Below are 21,634 nucleotides of genomic sequence, written 5' to 3'. Positions count from 1 at the left end.
GCTCAGTCATTAAGTGTCTGCCTTCAGCTCAGGTCATGATCCCAGAGTCCTGGGACTGAGCCCCACATAGGGCTCCCGGCTCAGCAGGGAGTCTTCTTCTCCCTCTCCCAATCCCCCTGCTTGTGTTCCCTCTCTCGCTGTCAAATAAATAAAACCTAAAAAAAAAAAATTTAAAAAAAAGAAGTTCTATTAGGAACCTAGGGCAGAGAACATATATATAATTCTTATTATACCACACGTTATTATTATTATGCTCTGTAAGATAAAATTGAACATGCTTAAAAAGAACAGAAAGATATAAGTTCTCAGCCAGAGAAAAATTATGGAAAAGAAACAAATAGAAATTTTATTTTACTTTTTAAAGATTTATTTATTTATTTGAGAGAGAGAGAGAAAAAAAACACGAGTTGGGGGGTGCAAAGGGAGAGGGAGAGAATCTCAAGGAGACTCCTTGCTTATCTCGGAGCCTGACCCTGAGATTATGACCTGAGCCAAAATCAAGAGTCGGACACTTAACCAACTGAGCCACCCAGGCACCCCACAAATAGATATTTTAAACTGAGAAATATATACAAACAAAAAATGTCACTAGATAAGATCAAAAACAGAATAAAGGTGATAGAGAAACTTGAAGATAGATCAATAGAAATTATCCAGTCTGAAGAACAGAGGGGAAAAAAAGATGGAAAAGAAAACGAAGACAGACTCTGGGATCCATGGGACAATATCTGATGGTCTAACATTCATGCCATTGGAGTTCCAGAAAGGTACATTAGTTTCTACATAAGGGTACATTGGAGGTTTATTAGTTTCCTGTTGATGCTATATCAAATTACCACAAGCTTTGTGGCTTAAAACAACAGAAGTTATTCTCTCACACTTCTGGAAGTCAGAAGTCCGAAATTAAGGTGTCAGGAGGGCTGCATTCCCTCTGGAGGCTCTAGGAGAGAAACCATGCCTTGCCCTCTTCCAGTTTCAGGTAGCTATCAGCATTCCTTAGCTTGTGGTCATTTCTCTCTCTACTCCATCTTCACACTGCCTTCTCCTCAGTGTCTCTGTGTTATTTCCTTCTCCTCTCTCTTACAAGGACACTTGTGATGGCATTTAGGGCCTACTTGGAAAATCCAGGGTAATTGCCTTAACTCAAAATCCTTAATTTAATTACACCAGCAAAGACTGTTTTTCCTAATAAAGTACTATTTTAATTTCTAGGATTAAGTCTTGATATCTCTGGATAGCCATTAGTCAACGCACAATAATAGAAAGAGTTTGGCGCACACACACAAATTTTTTTGAAGAAATAATTACCAAAAACTCCACAAATTTGGTGAAAGATGTAAATTTACAGACCTGCTGAGATTCAAGAGTCTCAGTGAATCTCAAACAGGATAAACTCACAGAAAACCACTCCCAAGACATCACAATAAAACTGCTGGATATACAAATATTGAATCATTGTGTTGTACACCTGAAAATAATATAATATTGTATGCCAATTATGACTCAATTAAACAAAACAAAACAAAACAAAAAAACCTGTGGAAAACCCAAGATAAAGAAAAAATCTTGACAGTAGCTAGATGAAAATAATACATAACATATGGAGGAGCAAAGACTTAAATGAATTTCTCATTAGAAACCTTGAGAGTAAAAACAATGAGGTATCTGTAAGATGCTAAAAGAAACTCTCCAAAATTAAATATCAATCAAAATAGCTTTCATTATGAAAGTTAAATAAAGGGGCGCCTGGGTGGCACAGCGGTTAAGCGTCTGCCTTCGGCTCAGGGCGTGATCCTGGCGTTATGGGATCGAGCCCCACATCAGGCTCTTCCGCTACGAGCCTGCTTCTTCCTCTCCCACTCCCCCTGCTTGTGTTCGCTCTCTCGCTGGCTGTCTCTATCTCTGTCAAATAAATAAACAAAATCTTTAAAAAAAAAAAAAAAAAGAAAGTTAAATAAAGACATTATCAGACTAAGAAAAACTAAGAGAATACATTGCCAGCAGCCCTGCCCTAATAGAAATAAAATAAAAGTTCTTCAGGACAAAGGGAAATGATACCAGGGGGAAACTTAGAACTTAAGGAATGAAAGAAATGCAAAAGAAACGTAAATATGTAGGTAAATATAACAATATTTTTTTTACTAAAGTTCTTTAAAATCTGTATGACTATTATAAGCAAAAATCGTACATCATCTGATGCAGTTTTCAAATGACGGAAATGTAATCAACATGACACAACAGAAGAGAGGAAAACAAAGGCACATACATGGATATAGGATTTTTTTAAAAATATATTTTACTTATTTGAAAGAGAGAGAGTGCCAAGCAGTAGGAGGGGCAGAGGGGGAGTGAGAGGGAGAAGCAGACTCCCTGCTGAGCATGGGGCCTGACGTGGGGCTCAATCCCAGGACCCTGAGATCATGACCTGAGCTAAAGGCAGACACTTAACCAACTGAGCCACCCAGGCACCCCAGATATAAGATTTTGACATTTTACTAGAAATAAACTGTGAAAGGTTAGGGATATGTATTATAATCCTTAAAATAACCATTAAAAACACTGTCTTTATCTCCAAGAAGATATACAAATGGCTAACAAGCACATGAAAAGATGCTCAACATCACTAATCATTATGGAAATGCAAATCAAACCATAATGATTACATGCCAATTATATGTCAATAAAACTGGATAAAAGAAAAACTACAGTGGGATCCCACCTCATATCTATCAGAATGGCTACTATCAATAAAAGGAAGGAAGGAAGATAGGAAGGGAAAAAATAACAGGTGTGGTGAAGATGTAGAGAAATTAGAACCCTTGTGCACTGTTGGAGATAATGTAAAATAGTGCAGTCGCTAAGGAAAACACCATGGCCCTTCCTCAGAAAATTTAAAATTGATATAGTAATTCCACTTCTAGGTGTATATCCAAAATATAAAGCAGAATCTCAAAGAGACATCTGTATACCCATATTTATACACATTATTCACGGTAGACTAAAGGTGGAAGAAACCAAGTGTCCATCAGCAGATAAATGGATAAACAAAATGTGGTATGCAGACAAAGTGGAATATTATTCAGCCTTAAAAAGGAAGTAAATTCTAATACATGCTACAACAATATTTTAGATTATGCTAAGTGAAATAAGTCAGTCACAAAGACAAATACTGTATAAATCCATTTACATGCAGTATCTAGAGCAGTGAAATTCGTAGAAACAGAAAGTAGAATGGTATTTGCCAGGGCTTGGGAGGAGGGAGAATGGGGAGTTATTGCTAATAGGTATACGGTTTCAGTTTTGCAAGATGGAAAAGTTCTGAAGAATGGTTGCACAACAATGTAAATATACTTAATAATACTGAACTATACACCTAAAAATAATTAAGATAATAAATTTTGTTATATGTATTTTACCAGTTAAAAATTAGAAAATGAAAGTGTTACTATCTTTATAAAGAGAGGTAACCAAAAAATCTATAGATAATGGAATACTAAAAATATCCAAACAATCCAAAAAAAAAAAGGCAGAAAAGGTTAGAGACAGAAATAAAGAGGAAACAAACAGAAATCAATAAAAGGGTAATTAAGTCCAACCACATCAATTATTACACTAATGTAAATGATCTAAACATACCAATTAAAAGCAAAAATTGTCAGATTGAGTTTTTTTTAAAAAGAGTCAACAGAAATTAAATAAGCAACCCATAGATAGATTAGGAGTAAAAGGACGGTAAAAGATAACATTAAAACACTCGTCAAAAGAAGTGGGTGCTGATATGTATCACCATGGATAAAGACGGATATTATACAATGTTAAAAAGATCAAATCGCCAAGACATAAGAATTTTAATTGTGTATGGACATAAAAACAGATCTTCAAAATACATGAAGCAAAAACTTGAAAGGATAAATAGACAAATTTATAATTATACTTGGAGCCTTCACTATTTCTCTCAACAATGGACAGAATAAGTAGAAAGTCAGCAGAGACTGAGAAGACCTGAACAACACTATCAACTAAGATATTTGTAGCACTCTCCACCCAACAACAGCAGAAAACACATTCTTTTCAAGTGCACCTGAAGCATTTATCAAGACATATGATAGTGCCCCTGGCTGGCTCGGCTCCATCAGCAGAGCACATGACTCTTGATCTCAGGGCTGTGAGTTCAAGCCCCACATCGGGTATAGAGATCACTTAAATAAATAAAAAATAAACTAAAGAAATAAAATCTTTAAAAAAAAGACATGATATTCTAGGTCATAATACAATTTTATTTTTTAATAGATTTTATTTATTTATTTGAGAGACAGAATGAGAGAGAGAAGGGACGAGCTGTGGGGGGAGAGGCAGAGGGAGAGAGAGAGATGCAGGCTCCCTGCTCAGCAGGTAGTCTGACTCAGGGCTTGATTCCCAGGAATCTAGGATCATGACCTGAGCTGAAGGCAGATGCTTCACCAAATCAGCCACCCAGGCACCCATAGATCATAACACAAATTTTAAAGAACTGAAATCATAGGAAGTATGTTCTCTGAACATATCGGAATTAAATGAGAAACCAATAATAGAAATAAATCTAGAAAAGTCATAAATATTTGGAAATTAACACACTTCTAAATAACCCATAGGTCAAATAAGAAGTCACAGGAAAGTTAGAAAATATTTTGAACTGAGTTCAAATAAAAATACAACATATCAAAATGTATGAGACTCAGCCAAAGCAGTGGTCAGACAGAAATGCATAAAATCACATGCCTATATTAGAAAAAATAATATCTCAAATCAGTGACCTAAACTTCCACCTTTAGGGGCACCTGGGTGGCTCAGTCAGTTAAGCGTCAGCCTTTGGCTCAGGTCATGATCTAAGGATCCTGGGATCGAGCCCCGCCACTGGGCTTCCTGCTCAATGGGGCATCTGCTTCTCCTTCTCCCTCTGCCTTTCCTCCTGGCTCATGCTCTCTCTCTCAAATAAATAAATAAAATCTTTTAAAAAAGACTTAAAAAAGAAAATTCCACCTTTAGAGGGGTGCCTGGTTAGCTCAGTCAGTAGAGCATGAGACTCCTAATCTCAGGGTCATGAATTCAAGCCCCACGAGGGACATGGAGCCTACTTAAAAATAAACAAACTTACACCTTTAGAAACCACATTAAGAAGAGCAAATTAAATCCAAAGCAAACAGAAGGGAAATAATAAAGAGCAGAAGTCAGTAAAATTAAAAACAGGGAAAAAACAGAGAGAAATAACACCATAATAAAAGAAAAATTGTATTGAAAATACCAACAGGGGTGCCTGGGTGGCTCAGTTAGTTAAGAACCTAACTTAATTTTGACTTAGGTCATGATCTCAGGGTTATGGGGTCAGGCTCCATGCTCAGCACATGGTCTGCATGAGATTCTCTCCCTTTCCCTCTCCCTCCTTTTGTGCCCCTCTCCCCCCTTTCATCATCTCCCCCGGTACTCTCTTTCTCTCTAAAATAAATAAATAAAATATTTTTTTAAAAAAAGGAAAACACTAACAAAATCTATACACTTCTATCCATACTGACAGGGGAAAAAAAAAAAAGACACAAATTACCAAAATTAGGAATGTGAGGGTGACATCATCACAGACACTACAGATATTTAAGGGACTATTACACACACCTTTATGCCAATTCATCCATAGGCACAAATTACCAAAGCTCACTCAGGAAGAAATATATAACCCGAATAATCCTATATCCATTAAAGATATTAAATCTGTAGTTTAAAACCTCCCCATAAAGAAAATTCTTTGCCAAATGGCTTCACCGGCAAATCTACCAAATCATAAAGAAATAATACTAATTCTATACAATCTTTTTTAAAAGCAGAAAAAGGGGGAAACATTTCCAGTTCAGGAGCACAACCCTATTACCAAAGCCAGATAAATACATTATAAGAAAGGCAGTATCTCCCATAAACACAGATGCAAATCCACCACAAAATATTACTAAATAAAATGCAACATATGAAAAGGATAATATACCACAACCGAATGGGTTTTATCCTGGAAATGCAAGGCTGATTCTACATTTAAAAATTAGTTGACATAATTCTCCTTTTTAACAGACCAAAGAAGGAAAACTGTATGAGTTCTCCATAAAGGCATGAAAAGCATTTGACAGAATTAAGTATCTACTCATGATAAAAACTCTCAGTAATCTAAGAAAGGAACTTACCTAATCTGAAAAATGACATTTACAAAAGAAAAACTATAGGTAACACATAACAGTAGAAGACTAAGTGTTTTTTCCCTAAAACAGGAACAAGGCAAGGACAGCTACTCTCACCATTCCTAGTCAACATGTACTGGCAGTTCAAACCAACACAATAAAAATTAAAAGGCATACAGATTGGAACAGAAGAGGTTGTCTCTATTGATAGACAACACTAAGTACAAAGTATCAAAGAATTTACAAAAATCTCCCAAAACTAATGATAAATGGGCAATGTCATTCAAAGCCACAGTTTTTACTCCAAATTTATGATCTCCAGATCTTTGTATCAAACTGCCAACTGGATATCTTCATTTTTATGTTCCAAGAATTCAACTCCTAAGACTCTACTTCCACAGCTGAATTTATTATCTCTCTAAATTTGGTCTTTAAAAATATATATTTCCAGGGCACCTGGCTGGCTCAGTTGGTGGTACATGCAACTCTTGATTTTGGGGTTGTAAGTTCAAGTCCCATGCTGGGTGTAGAAATTGCTTAAAAATAAAATCTTTAAAATATATATATTTCCCATTTTCTTTGGTAATACCACCAATTTACTTCTTCTAATATTCATAGCTTTCCAAAATTGATTTATCCAACCACCCAAACTACAAAAGAGAGATTCATCTTAGACTTCTTTTCACTCCACATCTGCTTGGGTCACTTAGGGTAACAGTTAACTTTTTTTATGAAACAAACCACTCCAAATCTGAAAGTTTAAAAGGAAATATTTATTATATCCTGTGATTCTGTGGGGTGACTAGCTGATTCTTCTGGTCTGAACCATCTTAGTTGGAGCTGGATGGTCTAGGATGACCTCACACATATGTTTGGGGCCTCAAGCGGGAAGGCTGAGATGATTGGGACACTTGGGGCCTCTCTCCAAGTGGTTCCTCATCTTCTAGGAGGCAAAGCCTGATTTGATTATATGGTGGCAGAAAGGTTATTAGCTGTAAAAGGGCAAGTCCCAACATGCAAACATTTTTCAAGTCTCTGCTAAATTACAACTGCTATTATCTCAATGGCCAAAGCAAATCACATGAGTTAGTCAGTCTGGGAGGGGACTACCCAAGGGTATGGGTATAGGTAGTCATGAGAAGGCAGGCATAACTGCAACAATTTATCACACTAAATTCTAATTATTTTATCTCCTTGTAACCCCTCATATCTCATTAATCCCATTTTACTGAGGAGTTCAAGATCTTCTCATCTCCTACTTAACTATTTGTAATAATTTCCTAATTGAGCTTTTATTACCATAAGCTATCAGACTGTGAATTTACTGTAAAATGTAAATCTTGTCACTGCTGCTTAAAACTCAATAGCTTCCCTTTAGCCATTAGAATGAACTATAGAATAAATTCCTAAATAAGACAAAAAATCTTTCATTATCCAGCCCATACTTATTCTTACCATTCCCTCATATACACTCTACTCTTACAGAAACAACAACAAAAAAAATTAATTCCTTCCAAGGGTCGTTGTATTTCAATACCATGCCTTTCCATGTAATGTTTTTATCTGGAACGTCCATATACTGCTTGTGTCCCGGCAAATTTCGACATATTCTTCAAGATTCATCTCAAATACCACAAATTTAAATGAAGCAGTTCTTTCCTAAGTTAAATGCTCCAGTTCTTGCTTCCACTGCATCTCATACAACCTTCAATTATACTGTTTATTCCAGTACACTACAATTATTTGTTTGGAGACTTGTCTAGCCACTCATGTCACTGTGGGAGGGGGACTGTGTTTTTTTTAATTTAATTTTATTTTTTTTTTAAGATTTTATTTATTTATTCAACAGAGATAGAGACAGCCAGCGAGAGAGGGAACACAAGCAGGGGGAGTGGGAGAGGAAGAAGCAGGCTCATAGCAGAGGAGCCTGATGTGGGGCTTAATCCCATAACGCTGGGATCACGCCCTGAGCCGAAGGCAGACGCTTAACCGCTGTGCCACCCAGGCGCCCCTGTGTTTTTTTTTTAATGTCTACCCTCCAATATCTAATACAATTCTTTTTTTTTTTTTTAAGATTTTATTTATTTATGTGACAGAGAGACAGCCAGCGAGAGAGGGAACACAAGCAGGGGGAGTGGGAGAGGAAGAAGCAGGCTCCTAGCGGAGGAGCCCGATGCGGGACTCGATCCCGGAACGCCGGGATCACGCCCTGAGCCGAAGGCAGAGGCCCAACGACTGCGCTACCCAGGCGCCCCTCTAATACAATTCTTGACATTTAGTAAGTAGTCAGCAAATGCTATTTGAATTAATCAATTAAAATGCCTGTTTCCTATATTCTAGATGCTAGTGGAAAGAAAATTTATCAAATAAGTCTGTCACTGTCAAATCTTGTCATCAACTCAGTACTCTTTACTTCTTCAAATGTTACTTTTCAGTCAAGTTGTTTGAGTGGAATGCAGTTCCAAGGTTACCAACAAACTTTCAATGTGTACCTGCAATGTGTTATGAATGTGATAAAGTAAGAATTTACAGTGAGGTGTATAAATGTATTAAATTTTAAGTGTACCTAACGTACTAAAATTATCAATGTACTAAAACAGACTGATGACCCATTGTAGCTATAGCTAAACTACATGAGACTCTCTTTTTTCTGTTCCCTAAATCATCATACTTTTTAAAGTTTAAAATAAAAATCGCCATGTTATAGATGGGATGAAAGGATATATACAAAAATATGTCTCCTTGAAAAATTCACAGCAGTCCAGAGCCTGGCCCTTGGCCTTTGCTACAGTCCTAATATTTGTGTCCCCTACAAAATTCATACACTAAATCCTAATGTCCAATGTGATGGTGTTAGGAGGTGGAGACAGGTGATTAGGTCATGAGGGCAAAGCCCTTATGAATAAGATTCCAAAGAGTTCCCTCCATCCTCCACCATAGTATGATACAGCAAGAATAGGAAACAGATATTCAAGGAAACAGGTACTCACCAGACACCAAATCTGCCAGCACTTTGATGTTAGACTTCATAGGCTCATGAACTGTGAGAAATAAATTTGTCGTTTACGAGCTAGCTAGTCTATAACTTTGCAGCCCAAATGGACTAAGCCTTACTAACCCAGAAACCTAATTTGTCAGCAAGACTTACGTTAATCAAGCTCATGGAAACCTATGAATATTAAAAAATAAATGAAAGCCCAATATCTTAATCAACAGTGTGAAGCAGATCTAATTAATACCAGTTGGGGAGTGAGGTGGGGGGTGGAGAGTGCCTCTCTAACCAAGGGAAATGATTTGGTGATAGAACGAATCTGACTTAAGTACAACCTCAAAGTGGATAATTGAGGTTAAACGGTGTACTGTTGCGCTGGTACAAGACAAAATAAAGTGCAAACAACTTCATGATTAAGAAGCCTCAGAAAGTACACACCACCAAACTAATTTGGGCAGAGTTGTGAATGGCTGTCTAAGTCAGGGAGTGACCAATAAAACGACAAAGTACCATTCATTCCACTAGATAGTCAACTCAGCATATATGTGCAAATTTATGGTCACTAATGAAGAAAGAAAACCCCTTGCCAAGTAAGTTCAGACCACAGGGCGTGGAATATTTAATTCAAAACTGTAGGAAGACTATTAAGAGTTATTTACTTGACGTCAATTTCTGTAAATTAAAGGTAAAAAGCTTGCAGTTCAGAATGGAAAGGCTTTTGGTAGTTGTACGGAATGGGGGAAGATTCATGAAATACATTAAATACCATTTAAAACATTTTGGCTGGGGATCAAGAGGCGGGGTTTTGTTTCTTTTGTTTTAAGATTTTTCTTAATAAACTTCTCATTTTAGAACTTCCAGCGAAGATAGCAGAATTCCCTATATCCCATACAAAACAGGGTTTTAAAATTTAACTTCTACTTCCACCGCCACCAAATCTCTCTCCGACTTCTTTGCTTCTCCTCCCTTAAGTTTTGGCAGGGCCTAACTCAAACGGTGCAACTTTAGGATCATAACGAAAAGCCATTTCAGTTAAAACTTCACCACCCAGCCACAACTCAATCAGGGGTTAAGCCCGAGAAACGCGAACGCGAAAACCCGAACGTTCTCGCTCCGCCCCGCTCGTCCAGAGACGCGCCGAGCCCCTCGCTGACGTGGCTTTTCTAACTCGGGTCCCAGGGGACGGGCGCGAAGCCGGACCAGGGTGGTGGGCAGCCTCTACAGAGCAGGCGCCCAGGATCCTACGGGACGAGGACAACCCCAACGTCAGGCCTCTCCTCCGAGGGCAGGTTCCCGAAGCCAAAACATTTTTAACCTCAAAACCTCCAGATCTCTGAGGCGTGTGGCGGATTACACGTATATACGCACATAGATGACGGCGGCTTATGGTTTAATGCAGACGCCTGCAGGCGGTCCTCAGGAGCAGCCCTACTCCTCTCCACAGCCACCAACCTCAGGCGGCCTCACGCCCGCCGGACACCCGGGGCTCAGCCTGTCCCTAGGCGCGTTGCGCGGGGGCGGGCACGCGGCGGGCAGCGCACGCGCGCGTGAGGACGTCGGGGGAGCGCGCGCGCCGCCGCCACCAAGCTGGGCCGGAGTTGCCGGTATTGGGGTTTGAAGGTGATGGCCTTGATTGAAGGCCTCGAGGCGGGGTCTCCCGCTGTTGCTGCAGCCGCCGCCGGGTCCTCCGTTCACTCATCGTCGTCATGAGAGGTCAGGCCTGGGGGAAGCGGGCGGAGGCGAGGGGCCGCGGCGAATGGGGCTCTGGGAGTGGGGGGGGGGGGAATAAGTGAGGCACACGAAGCTCGAACGTGGGTGGAAAACTCAGTCCTGGGGATTCCGGAAGAGTTGTGTGCGTTTGCTTGTCTTAATTTTTTCGTCCCCTTTCTTGCTTGTGCTTGGAGGAAAGTGGGAAGTTTCTACGTTTTTATTTGTGGATACAGAGACTGTCCGGTCCAATGCTGGTCTCCGGAGGTTTGAGGGAATAAATAGCACCTGTGGCGTCGGAGTATCGGTGAAAGCCTTTAGTGAAAGGCATTAAAAACCACACGGCCGTACAGTAATTGAAAAAAAAAAAAAAGGAAAACTCAAATTCAGGAATGAAATAGAATGACAGAACATACCCTGACGTTAACCCTAGCTTCCTCCAACAGGCAGTCTGGGACAAGGCTCTGGGTTTCGTGACACTGGAATCCGTCTTCCAAGGCTACCCACACTGGCCATTTAGGGATCCTTCCCTGCCAGTGTCTTTTGCCCTTCCCACCCTCCACCTCCCCAGAGATGATGGCATTTTTAATGCGCAGACTATACAACTATCCATACCCAGACTAAAGAGTTACCTTACAATTACATGGCGACTCCCCAGGTCTCCCTGTTTTAAAGGTATTTGGGTAGCATTCTTTTGTGGGGGAAGGTAATACTCTTGGAAGTAGTTATTAGAAATCTTTTAAGCCTTGGGAAAGCTATTTCACCATAAAACGAAATTTGTAGGTCACCTAAGTGAAACGTTTATTATTAGTTTTTCATGATATTTTAAAAGGCATTAAGTTTTAATGGTTTTTTTTCTTCCTAGCCTTTCTAAGCATTAAAAAATACTGCCTCACTTTTATGAAATGTAGATTCTCCATCAGAGATGACACTGCTGGAGAGTAAATGTACTGAATGTATTCAAGTATGAATGAGTATTGGTACATTATTAACATCTGCTGGGCACTCATACTTTTACTATTTTGCTCTTTCCTTCTGTCATTAGAGAAGAGGGCATCTGAAACTAAATTTTTTTTTGTAGCAGATGTTCCCTAAAAAATAGTTTGGGTAAAGCAGCAGAGCCTTGGCATTAAGGGAAGGGGGCTGTGTCTAGTAACAAGTGATAGATAACCTGAAGGTAATTCATCAACTATGACTATTGGCCTCTACTGTAATGAATAAAGGATTCCTACTGAGCAGTATATTGTCTGTATTTAACTGTTCACTTAGAATATTTTCTGCTCTTTGATTTTTAGGAGATAGAGCCCTGAAGCAAAGAAATCTGGATCACAGAAAAAGTATTCAAGGGTCATGCAAGCCAACTGTAGCCAACTGCACAGCCCTTCAGGAGCTGCAGGCAATGAGAATGCCTCAGCCTCCCAATGTGTCCATACAAAATTGACAAGAGAAGGTTCTTGTCTTCATTCTGGAGATGTTCATATCCAGATAAACTCCATACCTAAAGAATATGCTGAAAATCCAACCTCCAGAAATACAAGTTCAGGTGTCCATAGCTGTACCCATGGATGTATACACAGTCGCTTACGGAGTCACTCCCACAATGAAGCAAGGCAACCTGATGATACTGCCACAGAGTCTGGAGATCATGGTAGTAGCTCCTTCTCAGAATTCCGCTATCTCTTCAAGTGGTTGCACAAAAGTCTTCCATATATTTTGATTCTGGGTGTCAAACTTGTTATGCAGCATATAACAGGTAGGGTATAATAAAACATCGAATTGTTTCATTGTCAGTTAATTTTTTTTCTCTATTGGTAATCTACTTGAACCTTTGTATTTTGTTAGCTTTTAAAATTGTATGTGTTTCCTTTAAATTCATGTCATTTATGCTAGCTCTTGGATTTTTTTTTTTCTTTCAATTAACTGGAACTTATTTCCTAACAGGAATTTCTCTTGGAATTGGGCTGCTTACAACTTTTATGTATGCAAACAAAAGCATTGTAAATCAGGTTTTTCTAAGAGTAAGTATAACAAGTAACTAAAAAAAAACCATTAAATGTTTCTCTCTGTAGAATTAATTATATACTCTCTTTTGAGAGAAATAGGAATTAAGATCGTTTTCTTGACAAATTTAAATAGACATGTTATAGCATCCATGATATATTAAATTTTGTTATCTAAATGATCTGTCCTAACGCTAAATTGTTTCACTTTATTTTCTTTGTATGTTGAGTCTGATAGAAAAACTAGATAGGATTAAAAGATTTAGAATGCACTATTTGATGTGATTTGTCAAGTGCCTTCATATTTTGAGTAATTTGACTAAACTAGGTAATATAATATCATTAAAAACTTTTGCTATAGGGCACCTGGGTGGCTCAGTTGGTTAAGCGACTGCCTTTGGCTCAGGTCATGATCTCAGAGTCCTGGGATCGAGCTCCGCATCAGCCTCCTTGTTTAGCGGGGAGCCTGCTTCTCCCTCTCCCTCTGCCTGCCGCTTCCCCTGGCTTGTGCTCTCTCTGTCGGTCAAATAAGTAAATAAAATCTTTAAAAAAAGAAAAAACGTAGCTGTTGCCCCATAAAATTTAAAATAAATAAAATGTATATCGAATAGGTATTAAACTATTTAGGTCTCTCTTATTTAAAGAAAATTAAACCCAAATAGTTTTTCCATAACATAAATTATAAATGATTAGTCATATCAATTATTGGAGAAAATAGGATTAGTTTATAAAATTTCACCTTCAAGCAACTTTAAAGGGCTGTATCTGTGTAAAGGACTTGGATATTTGTAGTTAGAACCTATCAAACCCTAAAAATGTCATTCAGGGTTTAAAATAGGTAAAACTTCTAATTAAACTAGTAATTAAAACAATTTTAAGGGGCACCTGGGTGGCTCAATCAGTTAAGCATCCTACTCTTGATTTCAGCTCAGGTCATTGTGAGACAACGCCTCCGTCAGGCTCTGCCCTCAGTGGGCAGTCTGCTGCTTGTCCCTCTCTGCTCCCCCTTCCCCCACCCCACGCATGCTCTAATAAATAAATAAAGTCCTTAAAAAAAATGTAAGTGAGGGGCGCCTGGGTGGCTTAGTCGGTTAAGCGTCTGCCTTCAGCTCAGGTCATGATCCCAGGGTCCTGGGATCAAGCCCTGAGTCAGGCTCCCTCCTTAGCAGGGAGCCTGCTTCTCCCTCTCCCTCTGCTGCTCCCCCTGCTTGTGCTCTATCTCTCTGTCAAATAAATAAAATCTTAAAAAAAAATTTAAGTGATATTAATAACAAATCACCTTGTTAAAATCCTCCTGAATTGTTTGAAAATTTTTTAAATTATACTTACAAATCCTGATAACTTAAATGCATTTTTAAAGTTCTGTTTTGTCACGGAGGCAAAAAATAGGGAGCTTTGCAGAGGTAAAATTTGTCCTTGGATAGGTCCTTTATGTCAGCTTGTAGAAGATTGGGCTTCTTTGAAACCTGGGTAATGTGGGTAATGTTTTAATACAGTGAAGAAACTTGTATTTTAAAAATTTGTTTAAATATGAGTTCTGTTTTGTTCACTAAAGATACATAGTGTGATGATGTACAATTTATCAATATATTTTTATTAAGATTAATCTATTAAAATGTTCTAAGTTAATAAATTAGTCTTTAAATAAAATAGTTTAATGATACTTTTACTTCTGGCATAATTCATAGTAACAAATTATAAAATTGTTTATTTTTCAGGAAAGGTGCTCAAAGATTCAGTGTGCTTGGTTACTGGTATTCTTAGCAGGATCTTCTGTTCTTTTATATTACACCTTTCATTCTCAGTCACTCTATTACAGGTAATTTGAGGTCCAAATACACAGTCACATTTTTTATGTAATCATTTATTCCATAGCACTTTGCTATCTTAACTTGCACATAATTATTGTTAGAGTTCAATTTTTACCTATTCTTCTCCTTCCAAGATTAATATGTCTAAGTGACTTATTCACATTTGTATATCAGTGTCTTGGCTTATAGCAGGTACTATTTAATTTTCGATACTTAAATTTTCACTTATATAATCAATAGTTTTGAATACCATTAGGTTATTGGTGGTGGTCTTTTTAAAGTTTTACTTATTTTTGACAAAATAAAAATTATATATATTTAAGATACACAACATGATGTTTTGCTATCTGTATACATTATGAAATGATTACACATTTAAGCTAATTAACATATCCATCATCTCCCATAGTTATGTGTGTGTGGTGAGAACACGTGATCTTTGTTTTAGAAGCAAGCAGAAGACTTACTAAAGGACAGTAGTTAAGTTTCCATGCAGATGGAAGTGTTTTGGATTTTTGGCTTTAATCAGATAATGAGAAGTTTTGGCTTAAGTAGAGCTAGAGAGATGTGAACAATCTGGGATAGTTTGTAGGGGAACCAATAGCACTCATATTGCATTGGGTGGGTAGGTAGGGGGTAAGAATCCCAGTCTTAGCAACTGGCTAAGCAACTGTTAAGAAACCCAGTCTCAGCAACTGTCTGGATGGTGATGCCATTTATGGGCTGGGAAAGACTGGGGAAAGAACTGGTTTTGATGGGAAAATCAGCAGTTTTGCTTTGAACATGTTAGGTTGGCGAGGCCATACAGAACTGTAAAGTGATTATAGCTATATGTCATGAGCTTAGAGTTAAGGTTAGGGCTATAAATTTTGGTGTTATCCAGCATATGGTTGATACCTAAAAACTATGGAACTCACTAAGACTAACTAGGGAAGGAAAGTGTGGACAGGAGAGGGGGCAAGACTGGACATGCCTACAATTAGAGGAGCAGCAAAGGAGATTTAAGGAGTCATCAATCACATAATGAGAACAACTAGAAGAGTGATGTTAGTCTAGGAAGAAATAATTCAGGGAGGAAAGATGGAAAACAAGAAGTGACCTTTGAGTTTAGCAAGACAGAATTGATGATCTTGACAAAAGCAATTCAGTGGAAAGGAGGGAATGGAACCTGGATTGGGGTTGGTTGAGAAGAGAATGGCAGATATCTAGTATTTAGTGAATTTTTTAGATTACAGGCTAGCTTTCCAACCATGACATGCTAGGAGGACTGTTGTTTTTCTTTATTCTATGGAGGAAAGATTTGAAATTTAAACATTTGAAAAATCTCTTTAAGTAAAATGATTTTCCATTCTGTTTACATGAACTCTAACATCTTGCCAAACTCAGATTTTTTACACATCAAATTAAAGTAAAATATTTGGTAGCAAATTTAAAAACCCCTATCAAAACTTGACCTTTGTGTGTTGCTCTGGTTAAGTTTTGATGTTTTTCTCTTGGTAGCTTAATTTTTTTAAATCCTACTTTGGACCATTCAAGCTTCTGGGAAGTACTTTGGATTGTTGGAATTACAGACTTCATTCTGAAATTCCTCTTCATGGGCTTAAAATGCCTTATTTTGTTGATGCCTTCTTTCATCATGCCTTTTAAATCCAAGGTAAGAAACTAAACATGGTTTATTGAAAAAATGTTAGCAAACCACATTAATGCTATTTAGTCTTTGTTGGAATGACTCTTTTATAACTTTTCAGTTTTCTAAATAATATAATTTAAATTATCTGTATTACCTCAGACTGACAACCATTTGCTCAAAGACTTGAACCCAAATATTAATCTAGTCCAATAAAGTAAGAGTTATATTTGCTTCAGAATAATCTAAAAACCAGTCACATCACATATAGAAAAATAATATTTAGATTTGTACTTCTGTTCTTCTCCAGGGCTTTATCAATTAATAATTGATAACTGACTATATTCAGTGTTTTTCCCATATTCAGTAAAAATTTTAATATAAATTTTTATAATCAGCAAAAATGTAAGTTTTACTTATAGTATACATAAAAAATTTTCGGTGTGTCATTCTTTAGAAATTCTTGGGAAGCAAACCACTCAGTAATTGTGAGTACAATGTTGAGATCGTCAATCATAACCATTATCGTTATGAAGATTAATTTTATAGTTATTGTGCCATATACTCGTGATTATTTCAGTCCAATATGAAATATCTGTGCTGTGTATATAAGTACCTTATCTAGCTCTGTTTTCTTTTTCCTTCCTTTTTAGGGTTACTGGTACATGCTTTTAGAAGAATCATGTCAGTTTTACCGAACTTTTGTTCCCATACCAGTTTGGTTTCGTTACCTTATAAGCTATGGGGAGTTTGGTAATGTAACTAGACGGAGTCTTGGGATATTGCTGGCTTTACTCTACCTCATACTAAAAGTAGGTAACATGGGGCACCTGGGTGGCTCAGGTCATGATCCCGGGGTCCTGGAATCAAGCCCCATGTCGGGCAACAGGGGAATGTTGCTTCTCTCTCTTCCTCTGCCCCGCCCCCACTCATATGCGTGCGCACGTGCACACTCTCTCTCTAATAAATCTTCAAAAAAAATAAAAGTAGTAACATTATAAATCTTCTCATTGTATAATGATTCATGTGATGATTACAGATTTGACATACAACTGCTTTTGTCTTTGAGTGTTTTATAGTTTGTCTTCATATCACTAGTTTGAAGTAATGGCAGGTTCTGTATCTGCTTAGAAAAGGAAAAATGGAAATACATATCTTTATCTTAATCCAGTAGGTCTCAGATTTAATTGGGGGAGTGGACCTCCACATAGCATGGGTAGAGTAGAACATACCCATCCCCAAAAGTAGTATCTGTCATACACAAAATTCTTGAACTGGTATACTGTCCTGTTCCCCTCAAATTAGTATGAAACTTTTAAAAAAATCTAAGTATGGGGGTGCCTGGGTGGCTTAGTCGGCCCAGGTCATGATTTCTGGGTCCTGGGATCAAGCCCCATGTCCGGCTTTCTGCTCAGCCAGGAGTCAGCTTCTCCCTCTGCTCCTCCTCCCTACTTGTTCTCTTTCTCCCTCCCTCTCTCTCAAATAAATATTTTTTAAAAAGTTGGCTTAAATCTATAGATTGAGTAAAATATTCCATAATTGGATTTTAAATATATTTAGAATGTAATGAATTTGCAATGAGCATTAAGTTAATATCAGTATTTGGTATTATGGGATTTTAGCTTTGATCTCTGGGTTTAACAGATAGGGCTCTTTGAATTCAAGAATTCTCTCTTACGGGGTGCCTGGGTAGCACAGCGGTTAAGCATCTGCCTTCGGCTCAGGGCGTGATCCCGGCGTTATGGGATCGAGCCCCATATCAGGCTCCTCTGCTGTGAGCCTGCTTCTTCCTCTCCCACTCCCCCTGCTTGTGTTCCCTCTCTCGCTGGCTGTCTCTGTCTCTGTCAAATAAATAAATAGAATCTTTAAAAAAAAAAAAAATTGTGTTTAAAAAAAAAAAAGAATTCTCTCTTATTTCCTCTTTCAGCTTTTGGACTTTTTTGGACATCTGAGAACTTTCCGACGGGTTTTGCGAATATTTTTTACACGACCAGTAAGTACTTTTTATCAGTTAAAAAAAACCACTTTTTCCTTTCTTCATTATAAAAATGTTTTAGTTCATAAATTTTACAAGTATGGATTTCATAGGGCGGCTGGCTGGCTCAGTCAGTAGAGCATGTGACTTTTGATTTTGGGTAGTGAATTCAAGCCCCACATTGGGCGTAGAGCTTACTTTTTAAAAAAAAAAGTGTGGCTTTCATAATTATATGCTTTTTTAGTACTTTGGCACATGGGGCTATGATGATAATTTTTTCTTTCTATGATCAGTTTCTGGACTTGAATGTTGACAGCCACCTAATAGTTGATGCGGTACTTGTATTTTTGAATGTGCCACTTCAGATCACTTGACATAAGGGTTTATATACATTCCCTTAAAAATCTTGTCATGAACTTTTTTGTTCTTCCTTTTTTAAAAATTCACCTGGAGTGCCTGGGTGGCTCAGTCAGTTGAACATCTCACTTTTGATTTTGGCTCAAACCATGATCTCAGGGTTGTGAAATCAAGCCTTGTTGGGCTCTGCACTCAGCAGGGAGTCTGCTTGAGATTGTCTCCCTCTCTCTCTCTGTTCCTCCCGCTTCACCACCCCCACCCCCACGCTCACACATGCTCTCTAAAAATATATTTTTTTCACAAGTGGTGGCTTTGTGTACCTCCATTAACTCTTTAGCTCCTATAAAAATGTTCTCATTATAATTTATTGTGTATATGAGAAAAGCTCGTTACCAAAAACGTCCGTTGAAATTTTCTTACTGGAAAAATTTCCCCACCAAGTCAATTCTGTAATCACAAATAAGTTCACAGCATGGAATTTAACAGTAAATTGAAACTCCAGTGTCAATTACAAACTTGATTATTATGTGATTCCACTGATGTTAACACATTGCAGGGAAAGGCTCATTTGCTATTTAGTAGCCTCAAAGGTTGTCAGTACTCAGATGTAGACACTCTTTGGCTAGATAGAGCTAGTAACATTTTATTTTTTTAAAGTAAGCTCTCTCCCCAGTGTGGGGCTTGAACTCAAGACCCCAAGATCAAGAGTCACATGCTCTACCAACTGAGCCAGCCAGGTGCCCCTAGAGCTAATTTAATAAAAAGTTTTGTGGCATCCTATTCAGACTTCTTTCTTTAGACAGGTGTATTAAAATTGAGAGTTCTGCTTTGATGAAGTTTATTCAATTGATTATATGAGTACGAGCCATTTTACTATAATTTAGTAAGGCTTGTGCTGAAATACTTCGATATTCATTCTCCGTGAGGCATAAAGAGAAATCAGTCATTGATAGTCTTTATTCTTTTTTTTTTTTTTAAGATTTTATTTATTTATTCGACAGAGATAGAGACAGCCAGCAAGAGAGGGAACACAAGCAGGGGGAGTGGGAGAGGAAGAAGCAGGCTCATAGCGGAGGAGCCTGATGTGGGGCTCGATCCCATAACGCCGGGATCACGCCCTGAGCCGAAGGCAGACGCTTAACCGCTGTGCCACCCAGGCGCCCCAATACTCTTTATTCTTGAGTCTCTCATGAATATATGTATATACACATTCCTTAACTTTGCCAGGGAAATGGCAATCACCATCAAAATAAGTCTTCACCTGAAGGGAGTCTGCAAAATGCCAGACAGGAATGCTGGGTTTTTTTTTTTAAAGATTTATTTATTTATTTATTTATTTATTTGAGAGAGAGAGAGTGGGAGGGGCAGAGGGAGAGGGAGAGAGAATCTCAAGCAGGCTGTGCTCAGGCTGCCAAGGCAAGGCTCAGTGTCACAACCCTGAGATCACAACCTGAGCTAAAAGCAAGAGTCTGATGCTTAACTGACTCTGCCACCCAGGCACCCCCAGGAGTGCTACTTTAAAAGTTTGTCAGCTTATGCTTATGTATCTGTAGTGCACTCTGCTAATGACATTTTAATGAAGGGAAATTGGCACCAAGATCATCCATCAGTATCCCAGTTTGTTTCTGGAATCTTTAACATCACCAGGCTCAAAAAAAAAATCTTGTTTTTAAATATTTTTGTCCTTTGAATCTTGTTTGATTTTATTAACTCTCAGTATTTAGTAAAATAAGTGTAGATCATAGCCTCAGGTTGAGTCATGCTTTGGTCTCATTATGATGACTGAACTTGGGTATTCTCTTCAGCCACCTTTTCCTCATTTCTACAAAAAGGTGATGTCATTGGCAACATTTTGTCATGTCTAGTTAATGACTATATTCTACTGAAGTTGGTGAGGAAGTTATTAAGGTCTTAAAGAGATCAAAAACTTTAAGGACTTTAGGAGAAAAGGAAATTCAAAGAATTGCATTATCATTCAGTCTGTTTTGAAAGTATAACTCTACCAATGACATTCTGCAATTCCAGTTCTTTTGTAAAATTTTATTTTTTCCTAGTACTAAGTGTTCTCTGACTTTTATGATAATTAAGGATGACAGACAAATTACTTTTAGATTTAGTAACAGGACACTGTTCAGTGATCCCCAAACCTTCTTCATATTCAGTTCACTTAGAGAGCTTTTAAAAATTAGATTCCTGGGTCACATCCCAGTATGTCAATCTCCAGTGTGGAGCACAAAAATCTATTTTTAAAGCTGTCTCTACATGAGTTACATTCAGCCAGCCAAGCTTTGAATGGACTGTTTTGAACCAATGCCATAGGTAATAAATGGGCTATTTGGTAATACCAGGTCACCTAATACATAAATATAGATTTTGTAATAGTTCTATTTCAGATTGCTTAGTCTTTTAAGCCAGTTGAATTTGTAGCACTATCATTATTTGGGAAGCCAATGAATCTAACAATCTTCCAAGATCCTATTATGTACCTAATGAGTTCATCTGGATGCATGCAGTCCATCAAGACATGGTTCTGCATACACAGTTCAGCTTTGAAATGTTTGTATCCTTCAGGAGAGTTTTCAAATGCCTAGTTCCAGGGAGATTTGAGAAATACAGCATCATCTATGTATTTGAATGACCGGAAAGAAAGAGATTTGTAGATGAACAGAACTTTTTATCTTCATAGAGTTATGGAGTGGCTGCCAGCAAGAGACAGTGTTCAGATGTGGATGACATTTGTTCAATATGTCAAGCTGAATTTCAAAAACCAATTCTGCTCATCTGTCAGGTAAGTATATTTTTTAAGCATACCGAATACAGCACTTCTCTGAGTCACAAGTCCTATTTTATATTGGTTAAAAGGAAAGATCTACAATGTTTAGCCTAAAGTAGCATTCAGGCCACATACGAGTAATTTCTTACCTGTAATCAGGGGGTTTGGTACATTAGCTAAATCTTGTCCCTTATG

The 21,634-nt window shown here is 37.9% G+C and overlaps 2 protein-coding genes across 4 annotated transcripts in view; one reads left to right on the top strand and one right to left on the bottom strand.

Annotated features, from left to right (window-relative positions):
• Positions 1–10,680, bottom strand: part of MED13 (mediator complex subunit 13) — a 269,001-nt gene extending 258,321 nt beyond the window's left edge. The window contains exons 1-2 of one of the 2 annotated variants that reach the window (XM_087854559.1): positions 10,558–10,680; positions 9,188–9,238 (exon numbers count right to left, since the gene is read on the bottom strand). The gene's annotated coding sequence lies outside the window, so the exon portion shown is untranslated. Of the gene's footprint in view, positions 1–9,187; positions 10,345–10,557 lie in introns of those variants that run through there. The other variant, XM_087854560.1, reaches the window with a different exon arrangement.
• A 64-nt stretch (positions 10,681–10,744) lies between these two features.
• Positions 10,745–21,634, top strand: part of RNFT1 (ring finger protein, transmembrane 1) — a 32,908-nt gene continuing 22,018 nt past the window's right edge. For both annotated transcript variants that reach the window (XR_015721333.1, XM_045773700.2), the window contains exons 1-8: positions 10,745–10,902; positions 12,192–12,649; positions 12,838–12,914; positions 14,615–14,715; positions 16,208–16,361; positions 16,988–17,146; positions 18,262–18,327; positions 21,353–21,454. Coding sequence is in view for 1 of the 2 variants with exons in the window: in XM_045773700.2 (XP_045629656.2) it covers positions 12,247–12,649; positions 12,838–12,914; positions 14,615–14,715; positions 16,208–16,361; positions 16,988–17,146; positions 18,262–18,327; positions 21,353–21,454 (1,062 nt within the window). In the remaining variant the exon portion in view is untranslated. The remainder of the gene's footprint in view (positions 10,903–12,191; positions 12,650–12,837; positions 12,915–14,614; positions 14,716–16,207; positions 16,362–16,987; positions 17,147–18,261; positions 18,328–21,352; positions 21,455–21,634) is intronic.

Source organism: Ursus americanus, chromosome 23 (assembly GCF_024610735.1).
Source record: "Ursus americanus isolate L20-20 chromosome 23, mUrsAme1.1.p, whole genome shotgun sequence".
Classification (NCBI taxonomy): domain Eukaryota; kingdom Metazoa; phylum Chordata; class Mammalia; order Carnivora; family Ursidae; genus Ursus; species Ursus americanus.
Note: the sequence above shows the minus strand (reverse complement) of the source record. Positions and strands in the feature narration are given on the sequence as shown.